Source organism: Rhincodon typus, chromosome 17 (assembly GCF_021869965.1).
Source record: "Rhincodon typus isolate 14 chromosome 17, sRhiTyp1.1, whole genome shotgun sequence".
In the NCBI taxonomy this organism is placed as follows: Eukaryota; Metazoa; Chordata; class Chondrichthyes; order Orectolobiformes; family Rhincodontidae; genus Rhincodon; species Rhincodon typus.
Window position 1 is genome coordinate 36,431,875 of NC_063348.1, and position 16,723 is coordinate 36,448,597.

General features: G+C 40.6%; 1 protein-coding gene across 1 annotated transcript in view; it reads right to left on the bottom strand.

The window, feature by feature from the left end:
• The window catches only part of btbd10b (BTB (POZ) domain containing 10b), a 58,093-nt gene that overhangs the window by 4,334 nt on the left and 37,036 nt on the right, over positions 1 to 16,723 (bottom strand). The window contains exons 5-7 of the mRNA XM_048606843.1: positions 14,103 to 14,223; positions 11,822 to 12,019; positions 2,428 to 2,538 (exon numbers count right to left, since the gene is read on the bottom strand). Coding sequence (XP_048462800.1) covers positions 2,428 to 2,538; positions 11,822 to 12,019; positions 14,103 to 14,223 — 430 coding nt within the window. The remainder of the gene's footprint in view (positions 1 to 2,427; positions 2,539 to 11,821; positions 12,020 to 14,102; positions 14,224 to 16,723) is intronic.

The following is a 16,723-nucleotide window of genomic DNA, read 5'->3' on the forward strand; positions in this document are numbered from 1 at the left end:
CCACAGAAACCCAATGGCTACAAGAGCAGGCCAGAAGCTAGGAATACTACAGTGAGTAACTCATCTCCTGACTCCTCAAAGCCTGTCCACCATCTGCAAGGCACAAGTCAATAAAGTGATGGAATACTCCTCACTTGCCTGGATGAGTGCAGCCCCAACAACACTTGAGAAGCTTGACACCATCCAGAACAAAGCAGCCCGCTTAGTTGGCACTACACCCACACGCATCCATTCCTTCCACCACCGACGCTCAGTAGCAGCAGTGTGAACTACCTACAAGATGCACTGCAGAAATTCAAAGATCCTCAGACAGCACCTTCCAAACCCACGACCACGTCCATCTAGAAGGACAAGGGCAACAAATACATGGGAACACCATCACCTTCAAGTTCCCCTCCAAGCCACTCATCATCCTAGCTTGGAAATATTTCACCGTTCCTTCACGGTCACTGGGTCAAAATCCTGGAATTCCCTCCCTAATGTCATTGCGGGTCAACCCACAGCAGGTGGACTGCAGCAGTTCAAGAAGGCAGCTCACCACCACCTCCTTAACGGCAACTAGGAATGGGCAAGAAATGCTGGCCGGCCGGCCAGCCAGCAACGCTCACATCCCACAAATGAAGAGAAAGCAAAACACTATCACTGCATTCCTCACCATTGTTATTATGACAGTTATCACTGGTTATTACTGAGGCTACAGGAGCTGGTCCGACGCTGAGAATACTGTGACGAATAGTGACCTCACAATTCCCCAAAACCTGATCACCACTTATAAAGCCCAGGCATTTGATGAAATACTCACCACTTGCCTGGATGAGCGCAACTCCAGCAACAGTCACACGACTTGACACCACTGAGAACAAAGTGACCTGACTAATGTATACCTTACATTGTGGTAGTTATGTCTACCATTTCTTAGATGTACTGAAGCAACTGGCCAAGGCTCCTTAATCAGCACTATCTAAAACTATGACCATTGTCATGTAGAAGAAAAAGGGCAACAGACAGAGGAACATGACTACTTACAAATTCCCCACCCAAGCCATACATTAGTCTGATTCAGAACATCAGTGTTGCTTCACTGTTCAGTTGAAATTCTCCAAATCCTGTCCTAACAACGCAGGCTACAATGGTTCAAGATGGCAGTTCATTACCAGCTTTCCAAGGAAAAGGATCCACAATAAATGTGATGCGAACACCTCATGATTAAATGGAGGGAAAACATTCAGTAATTGATAATACAAAGCTGGGACAATGACATCCCAAACTGTTTGATCATTTGTTGTATGCTACTATACACTAGAGACAACATATATGGTTTATCATTAAAATCCAGAAACAGGAATAACAGCAATTTATGCTTGCAGTTCCTCTCCTAAATTGAGAAGATTAAGGGATAATTGTAGCAGTGGTCTGGTCCAGAACAATGGGGGAAGCCTTAAAATTCAAGCTAGGCTGTTCAGAAATGATATTAAGAAGCACCGCTTCATTAAAAGGATAATGGAACTCGAGAACTCTCTGCTCCAAAAAGATTGTTGAAGCTGAGGTTGTGCATAAAATTTCAAAGGCAAGACTGATAAGGTTTTTATTAAGCCATTGTTCAGGTGCACAGAACGGAGTTCTGAAAATGAAGTTAAGGTACAGATCAGCCATCATCTTAGTGAATAGCAGAACAGGCTGATAACTCATTCCTTTTGTTCCTACCACAGGGTCTATTCCTAAAGATCTGTCACAAAACTAGTGCATTGTGCAGAGGATTCTCTCGATGCAGTTTGAGAGATGACAGCGAGAATAATGCCCATCCATCCTAGGATTGGCCTTGGGTAGACATACGCTTTTGACAGCTGGCTTCAAATCAAGCTGAAACTGATGTAATGAAAACCTTCTTTGTATAAGCTGACTGTAAGCAACAGGCATGGGATGAATTGGAGCTGTTGTAGTGCAGTTTCACCCGGATGAGGGGGTGTTATGTAAAACTGTTACTGATATCTAATTTGAGGTCACACCATGGTTTGTGTAGGGAAGAGAATAAAGGTGCCATACTGCCGACACTGAGCTGGGGCTGCATTGCAATACCCTCGGATAACACTGGACACTGATCTGGAGTGAGGGTCTCTGAATATGATATGCAAGGCATCACTGTGGGTCACAACAGCCTGGATGAAGCAGTTGGTTTTGTCCTGATGTATATTTTGCATCTTTTAAAGAAACCTGAGATGGAAATGCTGCTGGAAGTTAAGGGAGTGGGACAACAGTGTTCTCACTTAAATTGTTAACAATCCTTCAGCTAGATGATACTGACAGAATAACAAAAGGTGTTAAAATTTACTTGAGTTTCCCAATTACTTACCATTCTAAAACTTGCCATTATGTACAAAGTTGAATCAATGCGTTATTCAATGATTCCCAGGCAACAATAGAGCTTACCTTCAATACCCAATCTTATCTTCTTCAAACCTCGCTCTTTCAGAACAGTCTTGGCTACGTCTCTGTTCTCGATATATTTGAAGAATCGGTATAATTTTGTACTGTAAATAACTTGAGAAACAGGTCTAACATTACCACAGTTATATTTTCATAAGAAAATATGAATTAACTTGTATATATTTTCTTTCAGGTACATTTAGCACAAGTTCCAAAGCAGCGGGTTATTCTTATAGCTTCCATGTTTCACTTAAGCGTGTTAATTCTGATACCTGCTGTGTGCGATTTGACGAGGGATATTCTAAGCAATGAAACCAGACAGCTCATGAAAAGTGTGAAAAATAACCAATGGGGAAGGAAAAGGTGTCTTTCGGTTTGTGAGGCACAGAGTGAAAAAAGGGAGAGAGATGAACATAAAAGCTGCATGATGCATTTAGTGCATATAAAAGCTTCAATCTCCAATACAACCTTTTGTCCAATTTACATGTCTCAGTATTGCCTCCCTTATTAAATAATCACTTTGTTAAAAGAAGAGAATCAAAATAAAATCTTCCACACACAATCCACACCCAATATTGTAAATTAGTTGGAAAGTTGACAGAAAAGAACTTTAGGAAAATTAACCTTTGGTAAATAGTCTTTCTTCACTCTTTCTTGTCCTAAGATAGCCTGTTTAACTAGATGCTAAGGCAATGAAAGAATGGTTCCCCAGCTGGAGAAAAGTTTGAACAGTAAGATGCAAGCTAGCATGATGGCTATAGCATATGGGTCCTCTATAAGTGCAATCTGCCTGGCTAAGCTGGAGAATCATAAAAAGCAGCAGGAAACTACTGTGCCTGTCCTCTCTTTGGCAGAGCAATTAATCCAAGTCATCTGTCCTTTCCTCTGAGCCCTTTAATGTTCTTTCCTTTTAAGTATTCATCTAATTCTCTTTTGAAAGTTGTTATCTAATCTGCATCCATCCCCTTTCATTCCAGGTCACAGCAGCTTGTGGTATTCAAAAATATTCCCTATGTCACTTCTGATTCTTCTGCCAATGAACCTAAGTATCTTCTTGTACAGACCCTTCTCACAATGGGAATACTTATACTTTACTCATCGACAAGCCACTAGATGGGCAGATTTTTTTTTACACATTCTACCTTATATAACAGTAGTTGCGGCTCAGTTGTTTCATTTAATACTACACTGAGCCCGAAGGTTAGGGGTTCAATAACAACTTGGACTTATGTCGCATCTTTAACGTGACAAAACATTTCCATGAAATAACTGGAGAGGTTATCAAATAAAGTTTGGCACTGAACCACATAGGAAGATACAGAACACATGACCAAAAGCATTAAAGGGAAAAAACTTTTAATAAGTTGTCTTAAAGAAAGGAGAACCAGGGAAGTTTAGGGAGGGAATTTGAGCACTTAGCACCCAGGTTACTGAAAGCAGCAGAATCAATGGTGCAGCATAGAAAGTTGGGGTGAACCAAGAGAAATGCTGGAGGATTGTAGTGCTAGAGGCGATTACAGAGAAGGTGAAGAGTGAGGCCATGGATAATTTATAAACATGGCTAAAATTTTAAAACAAGCATCACTAGATTGAGTTTCAGAGTAGGTCAATAGGCACAGAATAGCAACAAGAGTGTAACTGCAAATATCTATGCATGTGATTATGTTTTGTAATTTCATACTATTTTACCATTCCTTAGTCACTATAATATCATATTATTTACTTCTTCCACCTTTCCTGCCCCATGGCACTATTAAAGAGTAAGGAGGTGACTTCAACAAACATTATTAAAAAGATTATCTGGTCATTATCACATTGGTGCTTATGTTACCATGCTGAGAAAGTTTTGTATGCTGTGATTCCCTTTGTTGTAACAACCATTTCATGTCAGAAGTATTTCATTGGCTGTAAAGTGCTTTGTTGAATCCTAAATGCAAGTTCTTCTCTTTCACATCAGGAAAGGACACATTCAACAAATCTGTTTGCAGCTATGTTATGTCACCTCTTGTGTAAAGATAGTCAGAGTTTAAGGTCAAGTTTTGTTACATTCAGATTTGAGGGGTCAGGGCAGAGGGCTAGAAGATCAAACTATTGAGCTATACAAATCTGAATACATACTGCTATGTCCAAGAGATAGCAAGAACTGCAGATGCTGGAGTCAGAGACAACACAATGTGGAGCTGGAAGACCACAGCAGGCTAGACAGCAGAGGAGTAGGAAAGTTGACGTTTCGGGTTGGGACCCTTCTTCAGAAATGGAGAGGAGGAAGGGAGCTGGGAAATAAAGAGAGAGGAGAGGGGTGGGGCGGGGGAAGGCAGGTGGAATGGTGATCGGTGAATGCAGGTAGGGAGTGGTAGGGATTGGTCAATGGGATGGGGGCTGCGGATAGGTGGGAGATTTGATGGACAGGTTGTGTCAGGTTAAGGAGGCAGGGATGAGAGGGAGGGTTGGACATGGGATGAGGCCGGGGGTGGGGAAATTTTAAAACTGGTAAATTCTATGTTTAGGCCATCGGGCTATAGGCACCTGAGCGGAATATGAAATGTTGCTCCTCCTTTTTGTGTGGGGTGTCATTGTGACACTGGAGGCGGCCCAGGATGGACATGTCACCTAGAGTGGAAGGGGGAGTTAAAATGGTTGGCAGCCAGACGGTGTCGTCATTTCTCACGTATAGAGCGCAAATGCTTTACGAAACGGTCTCTGAGTTTCTTGATTCCAGTGCAAGTAGGGTTTGTTACAGCTTGCTGATAATGAAAGATTTAAGGTCAGGCAAGTTGAACTTCTTGTTTCTTTGACAAATTTCAGAGTTGTTATGTAAGCTGGTGTTATGACCTAGATCCCAATGGGAAGGGAACAGCTATTTTTGAACATTCAGAAAGTTGTACCCAGCGAGAAGCCTTCTCCTCAGAGACTGTGGTAAACTGAGATGTACTACAAAGTGTAAACACTCGGCTTTAAAAGGATTTTGTACTGAACTGCTAGTTAAAAAAAAACACCAGTGGCAGACACAAAAGCATCAAAATCAGCACCATCAGTTTATAGTGTTGTCTGACAGATAATTTCTGTAGCCTTGGAAATTTGCAGCTGAGGCGCACGATCCATAACTAGCTACTTTTGTGTACACACGGTCTTAAGCTGACTCTCCCAAACTAGAGAGTGCGATGCTGTCAGAGGGACTGAGACATTAAACCAAACAACCCCATTTATTTTCAGATTGATGGCTGATGTACAAGATCATATGACACTGTTTTGAATTGTAGCTGCTTGGTGTCCCAGCCAATACTTATCCCTTGATTATTATTACTAAAAGTAGTAATAGATTATTTGACTTATCATCTGTGGGTCCTTGGTTTGTGCAACTTGACTGCTCAGCTTCCTAGATTGCACCAGTTACAATACGTGGAAGAAGTAGTTCATTGAACACAAAATGCTTTTGGACCTCCTGCTGTTACTGAAGGTATTATAGAAAATATTTTGTCTTCCTTTTATGTCTAATTAACATCCTACTAGTGAACAACAGTTTGATTATTGCATTATTCTTAGATCAAGATAACAAATAGTTTGCCAAACATTAAGTCAAATTAACTCAAAACGCAATCTCCCTTCATTGGGTTTTCCCAGTGCTGGGGACTAACCAAGATGTTAAATAAACAGATGAAGCATGCATAGAATTACATCGAAATTGCAGAACAGAAACAGGAAATTTGTTCCATCTAATCCAGATTAGCGTTTACTTTCCCTCAAACCTCCACCAATTTTATGACCATAACACCCTCTTCACTTATCTAGCTTTTCTTACTGTTAACTTTGCTTCAAAAATATTCCATTGGCTTTAAACTACTGTCAAATGTTCATTGGCCACAAAAGCACAACAAATGCAAATATGGATTTCTTTTCTGTTAAAGATGCCAAAGCCAGCTGCCTCAGGTACCCCTTGTGAAAGAGTGTTTCACTTTCTTACCACTCCGAGACTGTATGCATCCTACAAATGTGACTTCACATTCTGCTCTTCCACACAAGTGGAAATTCAGTTTCTTTGCTGCTGCAAACATGCCAGAAACTCCTGATACCAGCACTTGAGATGCATAAGTGTATCCTCTGGTTGCTGGAACTTCAGGATGGTAGGCGTACAGGATTCTTACTCATTGACTGGGATGCATCTGTTTGATTAAATATTCTCTATTCTGCAAAACCACCCATTTTTCTCCCCAAGTTTCCACAAAGTACAAGGATTGCAAGGGTAGTTGCCCAAGTCTTTGTCACCTCAGTCAAAAATATTCTTTCAGACAGGAGTGATAGGCGAGTCCATAACAGGAAAAGCTGGAAGGGTATTACAAGCATCACATTTTAATTCACCTGTCCACACTTTTGACAAGTGACATTGAACAAAATTCCCAAACTAATACATCTTTCCTAGCTCAGAGACATCGAAGGGGTTCCTATGTAGTCAGTGGTTAGGGACAGGATCATTTGACTGCCAGTGAGGCAGATAAGACGATCAAGAAGTTTGTAAATAGGAATGTTTAAATATAAGGGACAGCATAGTCAGGGCACAGACATAGTTCTCTAGCCGAGGGCAATACAGTTGACTGTATTGCCTGGTGAAAAGTCAAAATTAAAGACTTTGTAATATCTGAATGCACGTAGCAAAACGGACAAATTATTAGCACAAGTAGAAATTAAACAGAAATACAAAATAGCATGAGTAGTCCTTCAAGTCTGCACCGCCATTCATTATGATTGTGGTTGATCATTCAACTCAAGCTGTTCCTGCTTTTCCTACATAGCCTTTAGCCTCAAGTGATGTATCCAACACTTCTTGAAATCATACAACATTTTGGTCTTGAATATTTTCTGTGGTAGTGAATTCCACAGGCTCACCACTCTCTGGGTGAAGAAATTTCACATCTGATTTCTAAATAGTTTACTGCGTACCCTCAGCCTGTGATCCCTGGTTCTGGAAGAATTAAAGAATTCTGACATTGATGACAGCATCCTTGACCAGTAGTAGCATTGAACCTATGACTTTGGTGTTGTAAACAGTTTAACAAACTGAGCTAACTGGCTATCATAAAATATTTGGTACTATTACAATGCTATCTGTAATTTTTTTTTTTCCTTTCATGGAGTATCGGTATCACTGATAAGGCCAAATTTGGTACGCATACTGAATTGTCCTCGATGTGCCTGGCTTGCCAGGCCATTTCAGAAGTCAGTTAAGAGTCAACCACATTATTATGGGTCTGGAGTCATTGGTAAGCCAGATCTCCCTCCTTAAAGGACATTAGTGAACAGATAGATTTTTCCTAACAAGTAGTAATAGTTGCCATGACCATCATTACTTGATGACCATAATGACTATAGCTTTCAATTAATATATATGAGCTGATAGGCATCAGGAAGCTAGGAAATTCTAGAATTGTAGAAGCGATAGGGTGAAGCAGACTAGTCAGGCCATCAAGTCCACAACAAACCTCCAAACAGCATCCCATCCAGACCCACCCCCACTACACTACCCATGTAACTCAGCATTTCCCATGGCTAATCCAGCTAGCCTGCACAGCCCTGGACACTACGGGCAATTTAGCATGGCCAATCCACCAAACCTGCACACCTTTAGATTGTGGGAGGAAACCGGAGCACGCAGAGGAAATCCACACAGACATGGTGAGAACGTGCAAACTCCACACAGTTGCACGAGGGTGGAACTGAACGCAAGTTCCTGGCGCTGTGAGGCAACAGTGCTAACCACTGAACCAGTGCCACTGGGTAGAGTAGTTCTGTTTAAGAATGACAATTAGTACAGTAGCCCAAAAGTGAAAGATGTAAAATCAGTTTGGGTAGAGAAAAGAAATGGAACAGATAAGAATTCCACAAGCTCACTACTGTCTGGGTGAAGAAATTCCTCTCATCTCTGCCCTGAATGGCCTACCCCTTATCTTTCGGCTGCGACTACCGGTTCTGGACTCTCCTGTCACTGCAATTATCTGGTCTAGTCCTGTCAGAATTCAATACATTTCTACGAGATTCCCCACCATTCTTCTAAAATCTAGTGAATATAGTCCTACCGGAACCAATTTCTTCCTGTATTTCAGTCCCACCATCCCCAGAATCAGTCTGGCAAAAGCTTCTTTGCATTCCCTCAATAGCCAGGGCATCCTTCCTCATCAGAAAAGTTGATCAAAACTGTACAAAATACACTTAATAATGGTCTGATCAGTGCCCTGTACAGTTGCAGTAAGACATCCCTGTTTTTGTACTCAAATCCTCTCACTATGAAGACCAACATACCGTTCACCTTCTTCAATGCCTGCTACACCTGCATATTAGTTTTAGCATCTGATGTACAAGATCACCCAAGTCTTGCTACACCTTCTCCTTTTCCAGTCTGTCGCCATTCAGACAATAATCTGCCTATTTTTGCTACCAAAGTGGACAACCTTCATTTATGCACGTTATACTGTGTCTGCATGTATTTGCCCACTTAATTTGTCCAAATTACACAAAGTTCTCTGCATCCTCCTCATAGAATACCCTCCCACCCAGCTTTGCAACATCTGCAAACTTGGAGACGTGACACATTTTCATAATCTAAATCATTAATATATAGTGCACTGCTCGGGTCAAAGCACTGGTCCCTGTGGACCTCAAGTCACTGCCTGGCACTCTCAAAAAGATGGGTGAAATTTAAAGAAAAACAGTAGTTATCCAAAAGACTGCTCACTCACTGTCATGAATGCTTCAGTGTATAACGCCACGCATTATTTCTCTTATTTCATTACTCAGATGCCAAATTACAATGTGGCACAGGTAGTAATCCAGAGATCAATTACTTTGAGGCTCTATTTCTTAATTTTGGGCCTAGCTCTGCATGTTGATGATGCGGTAACTCTTATTCTTATTCTATGTTTTTGGTACCTACATGAACCACTCCATCTCCAAATTCCTCTCCAGTCATGAGAAAATATCCCAAACCCTGGCACTGCTCAGGCATCACAGCCTTCTAGACTCTTGTTCCTTGCTTCACAGGACAGCGTCAATCTCCCTCACTATTTACACCTAATGCTGGACTATATAAAGAGGTTGAAGTGAGAGAGGAATTTCTCACTGGGCAAGTGGTATTGAGCAAATTCATGGAGCTGAGAGTCGTAAGCCTGTGGGAACAAAAACAATGTAGCTGGAAAAGCTCAGCAGGTCTGGCAGCATCTGTGAAGGGAGAATGGGTTCTGAGGAAGGGTCACCGGACCTGAAACGTTAACTGTGTTTTCTCCTTCACAGATGCTGCCAGACCTGCTGAGCTTTTCCAGCTACTTTTTGTTCCTGATTTACAGCATCCGCAGTTCTTTTGGTTTTTATTTCTTAAGTCTGAGACCTGATGGACTTCATCTTATGCATTAAAGAGATTGATAATGTGGTATTGGATGCAGTTGGTGTTAAGAAAGGTGAAGACAACTGACAGAATGCTATCCTTTATTATGAGAGGAACTGAACATAAAAGGAAGGATGCAATGCTGGACATCGGTGAGACTACACCTTGTGTGGAATTTTGGTCTCCTGATCTTTGGAAGAATGTAAATGTTATGGAAGCAGTCCAGAGGAGGTTTACTTGACTCACACCTGGGATGAGGAGTTTTCCTTATGAGAAACGATAGGACAGGCTTGATTTGTTTTCACTGAAGTTTAGAAGAGCAAGCAGCGATATGATTGAAGTTTAAAAATTGCTGAACTGTCTTGACAAGGTAGATGTGGAAAAGATGCTTAGTTTTGTGCTTGAGACCAAAACACACGTACACTATTTTAAAAATCAGGGTCATTGCTTTAAGACAAAAGTGAGGGGAGTTTTGTTTATTTCAGAGAGATTTACAACTTTAAACCATGCTGCCTCAGAACGTGGCCTGGGGTGCCATCAAATATATTTATGGTGAAGGTAGATAAATTCTTGTTAGGCTGGGGAATCAAAGATCATCACCGAGAGATGGGAATTCAGAATTTGGAATACAAACTGATCTGCCACGACCTCAGTGAATAAAAGGGCAGGCCTAAACAGCCAACAATAGGTCAGGAATCTTTTATGCAAAACCTTTGGACCAGCTGTTTTTCTTTCAGATAAAGGTCCGTTCAGATCAGTCCAAGTCATTTGGGAATAAAAACCTCACTTGGCCTGAATGGACCCAAAAGTGAATTTTTTTTTCCGAAGGGCCTGAACAGACTCAAACACAACTATGGGCACAATGCATTCAAGCCCTTTGGAATAAAGCTTCTCTTTTTGATGCGTTCAGGCCAAGAAAAGTAGCCCCCACCCCAACCAAAGGCCCCAAACTCTGTGTACAGGTCTGTTCAGATCCTTAGGTTTTCGAGTCTTTTCAGGTTTTGGACATGTGGATAAAGGATACTTGGCCTGTAGCGTACTTCTCATCCTAATTCATTTATTCGTATGTTTCACAACAACCAGGTTAAATCAAGATTGACTGAAATCTGTACCTTTGTAAAAAAAAATACATAAATGTAACATGTTCCAAAGCACGTTATAGCCAAGAAAATACTTTTAAAGTGTAATAATACAGGAAACGTAGTAGTCAATTATCATATAGCAAGCTCCTACAAACATCAATGTGATAAAGGCCAGATGATCTATGCCTTTAAGATGTTGTTTGTGCAACTTCAGTCTTTGAAAGAATGCACCGAGATCTTCTACATACATCCGAAGTGGCTGGTGTGGTTTCAATTTAACACTTCAACTGAAAGATAGCACCTCTAACACCTCTAAACCAGAATGAAGCATTGGCTCAAACTTTGCGCTCAAATCTCTGGGTTAGGGCTTGAATGTACTACCTACACAGAGGCAAAAATATTACCCCATTCAGCTGTTGTAACTAAAGTCAATTACAGATGATAAAAACGCAAGCCATCTACACAGATGGACAAAGCAACCCCAAGCCCAACAGAGTTATACCAACTTGACAACAGTACTTGGCACCATTAGCTCAAGATCACTGGAAACTGCAAGGAACTGTGGCAGATCAGTGCTGTATTGATCTGCAATGCTTTAGTATCCCATTGTTCAAAAGAACAATAGAGCTTCTTCAGTGAGATTGACTGTTTATAAGGAAATCAATGGCATTCCAAATGGACATTAATTCCCTGCTTAAAAAAACTAGAACTTTAAAAACTTTCAATGTAGCAAAAAGAAATCATGAGAAAGGATATCCAAGAACTGAGAATTGAAAAAGATAAATGGCAGATGGGGTCAGTAGAAAAATGTGAACAGAAGGCTTATGAAAAACACAGTGCCTCAAAACACGGTTCTGAAGATGTGCTATGCATTAAAAATTGAATGAATATAGAAAAAGCCAAGATTAATGTAGTGGAATTATACAGCAACAAGCTGATAGCTTACTTTGCGAATATTCCTCTCCCATTTGTGGTGGATACTCCTCATCCCAGTCAACCACATCATCATCGGTTAATACTACAATGTGGCACTCTCGATCACCACTCTGGGCACTGGCCACCATCAGTGGAAGAATCATTTCCTCCAAATAAGATTCAAACTGTTTGCGTGCACCATCGTTGGAGAGTTCATGCATGAGAGCACCTTAAAATAAAAAGCCCATTTAATATTTGAGTTCTGCTGGAGAGGCAATGCCGAAGTGAAAGAACAATCCCTGCTTTTTAATTCAAAACATCAACCAATCATGTAATTATTCTTCATTTTCAAAGACTGAATAGCAGACACCTGTACCACCCTCACAGTGTTCAGAGAGAACAGGGAGATTGTCGCTGTATGCTTCCTAGTTATTTTTGGCTCAACACAATTGGAACATCCTCCTAAACAACAGGAAGAGGGGGATGGATTGGCATGTGAGTGGCTTGCACTGATCATGCTTTATATGTTACCTCCTTGCCCCATAAAGCCAACAGTACAATTTAATTCCTGTACTGCGTATGGTAGTTCATGGAGGCTTGCCTTCTCACTTTACCCCATGCTTGTAGAATGGTTGCCTTCAAGTTATACAGACCCAATTGTTTCTCATTAATGAAGAGATGCCCATGATGCTTTGTGGACTACGACTAAGAATCTTGTCTTCTTGCCCCAACAACACAAAAGTACTCCTTCCCTATAGCTCCACCTTCATCCCCCATTGCTATCCCACCCTGCATTCCCCAGTCTTGAATGAGGTAAAAGGCAGCTTTTTGATTGCAGGATTCAGAATAAGGGTGTACCTTTTCAAGTTATCCAGGTCCACAGATCTTTCAACAGTTGATGCGAACAGATTTTACAATAATTCACTAGTACTCTAAAACTTCCTCCATCCAATTGGTCTATTAAATCTGTTTCTATCCACTCAAGTAGTGTAACTCAATACATTGAGCAATTCTCATCTCACCTCTGGTTCTCCTGCTGATATGACTTAAATCTGAATCCTTTGATTACAGACCGTTTTGTGACAGTTCCTCCCTCCCTCCCTCAAAGCCTTTCATAAGTTTCAATACATTGTCAGATGTCTTCTTTATCTTCTCTGTTCTAAAGCTATATGGTACCATTTATTTTGAGTGATTCTCAATTCTAATCTCAGCCTCTGTAACCCCCTCCACATACTTAAACTCGCACTTCTTTGGTCCCATTCCAGTAAGTATCCTTGATACCCTGAGTTTCTGACATCTTTCTAAAGGGTGGTGCTCAGAATTGGGCATAACATTCCAGCTGGGATCTACTTCTTTATTCAACACCTCTTTGTACTTTTACACTCCATGCCTCTATTTATAAAACAAAGCTTCTGAGTTTTCTTAGAAGTTCTGCCACCTTCAAATATTTGTGGACTTCCCCTCCCCCAGGTGTTTCTGTTCCAACACCCTCTCCAAAATGTTACTGTTTATATTGCCTCTCCGCATTCTATCTATTTTGACACTGGACTTTAGGACAGTATGCAAACAGGAATAAAACTGGGGAGGAGATTGATAAAGGGAGATTTCAAATGAGGTTTTGGACATTCCTAGTATAAAACCAACATTTACCATATTTGATATCCAAGGAAAAAAATTATCACAATGGTTACAGGAGAAGAACAGCCCATGTAGTGCATTGAGTCTACAGAACTTCTCTGGAACAGGAATTCAACTCCTCTCACTCGCCAGCCCTGTCACTTTGCAAAATCTTTATCGTTGTGTGCTTATCCAATTCCCTTCCGAAGGCCACAGTTAAATCTACCTTCATCACAACAGCAGACCTCCCCATTCCTGCACTAGCTTTAGAACTATAACCTTTAGTTTACACTGCCTTCCCTCATTTTCCAAACAAAATTAGAGGAACGCCGACCATCATTAAGAGCATTTAGATTCCGAAACAAAGCAAACATGTTACAATTTAATCAAAAGCTATTTTAAAAAATTGCTATTAACTACAAAAATAAAAATCAAGGAACTTCGAAGGAGCCTAAAACTTTTGAAGTTTAGTTTAATAATTTATCACCACTTTCAATTATCATTTCTATGGGGAAGGAAGTGGAAAACCACTGGATATCTCTTTTGAAGAACCAACACAGGCAGATGGATCAAATGGCCTCCTTTTATCCTGTTAGATGTTAGCAAATGCAGTCCACAATAAACAATGATCTCATTATTGAGCATTATGATTGAAAATATTTTAAGCTTTCCCAAGATACCATTGACATACTTACTGAGATCTCTGCATTTGATAGTACTGTAATCAAAAGAGATGCAGAGGTAGTCACAAGCTTCTCTCAATTCAGGTATCGAGATCCCATCGGGACAGCGAATTATGCCAGTCTTGTAGTAATCCTGAAAACAAATGTACAAAAATCACAGACGTGAGCTAAAATGACAAAGTGAAACAAGGTGAATCAGTACAGTACGGCCTGAAATGGCAAGAGATTTTGCTACCTGAAGCAACTATCAAATGATACACCAAAAGGACCCACACAGCAGTCCAAATGATAGCAACTGTGCTGAAAACAACATATCCAAGGTGCAATTTACAAGCGATGTAAAGCTATTTGTCCCAGTTGTTTTTTTAAGAAAAACTGCTTTATTCTGCATGAAAGTCGATACCAATTGTAGCTTTCAGATGAAGTGGGATTAGAGGGCAAAGATAGTTAAACCAAAATACTTCCCCTCAATCACATACTTTATTCTTATCTTGTATTACCGTGCTTAACTTATGTCAGATAGTAGATAGTGAGGTCTTTAAATAATTAAATGGGGTACAAGGCACAAGTTCAAAATATGCAATTTCAAAACTCAAGAAATAGTTTGACCTGACAGGGAAACAAACAGAGGCTTGTGGATCATGCAAACACATGGCAGATGTAATTTAATCGAAGAGAGCGAAGTGCTATATACTTATCAAAAGAATAAGAAACAGCAATAAAGGTTACGGTTCTGAAGGAGGTCAGGAACAGAGGGATCTGTGAACACAACTTGTTTAAGGTGGCAGGGCAGATTGAGAGGGGTTAATAAGGCAAATCAAAAGAAGCTTTATTTTTGACTGACTTAATTGTATTTTTAATCAAAATCAGTGGTTGAGATTTGCAGAAGCTATTCAGTCCATGAAGAAGTTCAGTTTAAACTAAATAGAAAATATTGATGGCTCTAGATCTGGGCTGGGTCGTGTTACTTACGATAAACAGAACCACCAGGAAAACATTTTCTGGCTCAGAGTGTAAATAGTTGTCGCAAATACCAAACATCTTTGAAAAGCTACGCTTTGGTTTGATACCAAGTCGGAATTTTTGGGAAGTTTTATGTTCATGAAAACTCGGAGAGCATGTCTGAAAACACCAAGATAAAGGATTGACATGTCCTAAAAATGTGGATTCAGTCTTAAAGGGTCTCAAACGCTGACAAAGAGACACAAACTGGTGTTTGTTGATTTGGCCAGAATTTGTTCCTTTTGATACGCAATTGCTAGGAATTCTCCCTCAAAACAGTTCGTGAAAAGTCAAAAGTTGCTTTATTGACCTATGATCTTTAAAATGTCGGCAAGTGAGGAGTAAATACAGATTTATAAAGCTGATATTTTTGTAATGGTGAGGCACCAGCCTCCAACTTCCTCAGCTACCTTTTAGTGTTCATACCATAGGTGATGCAATTAGATGGCGAGAGGCAAGGCATCTTGCCAAAAGTCTTTTTCCAGAGGAGTTCTCAATGATTAAAAGCATTCCAACCCTAGGCTTAGTAGGAAGACTGCAAATCAGGCCCATTGCCATTGCTGTGCCATTTCCACCCCTCTGGTAATTGCAACAACTAGGTAAGGGAAGGGTGCAAAAAAGCAAGCTATGGGTTGTTGTGTTAACCAACTATAAAATACAAGGCAGCAACATGAAAAGACATCCCCTTGGAAAAGTAATACATGGTGGACTCGAGAAGATTTTGTTGATGCAGTGTGAGTTAATGATCTGGAATTTATTGCCTACAAGAGTCGTGGAAATGAAGATAATCCATAACTTCAAAAGGAAATAGGAAAGGCACTAGAGGGCTGGGTCATAAGGATAGAGTGGGCAATAGGTGGTGAGGGTCCAGCTGCAGTCTATATAGGAACCAACAATACAGGCAGAACTGGAAATAACAGTCTGCTCAGAGATCTGGAGCAGCTACTCCACAAATTTAATTCAGCAGAATCTCAAAATGGTAATTTCTCTATTTTTACCAAAGGTAAACAGAACTTGAGTGTTAAACAGATTACAGAGTTGAATATATGGCATAAACAGTGGTATTAGTGGAGGCTAGGGGAGGGGGTGGTTTTGACTGACAGGGCTACATCATCTGTACTGGGAAAAGAGGAAGTTGCTCCATTGGATGGGCTGCATTAATCCAGATGATATATAAAAAACTTTACAGAACAGGACGTCGTCATTCAGCCCAACATGTCTGTACCAGTTCCTGAAAGAGCCACCCAGCTGGTCCCATTCTTCAACCCTATCTCCACAGCCCCCTAAATTCACTTTCAAAAAAATTCAGCTCTCTTGAAAATTTCTGTGGAACCGGCCTCCACCGCTCTCCCAAGCAGCTCATTTGAAATCCTAAAAACTGAGTAAAGTGGTTTCTCCTCATCTCACTTCTAGCTCTCTTCTGACAGCCTTGAAACTGTGAGCCCTAGTTACTGACATGCCAACTAGTGGAAACAGAATACCCTTCCTTACCCTGTCAAAATTGTTTAAAATTTTGAATACCTCAGCCATGTCACTTCAACCTTCGAGAATACGCCCAATTTCTCTGACCTTTCTTTGCATCTAAAATCCCACATTCCTGGTATCATTCTAGTAAATCTACTTTACACTCT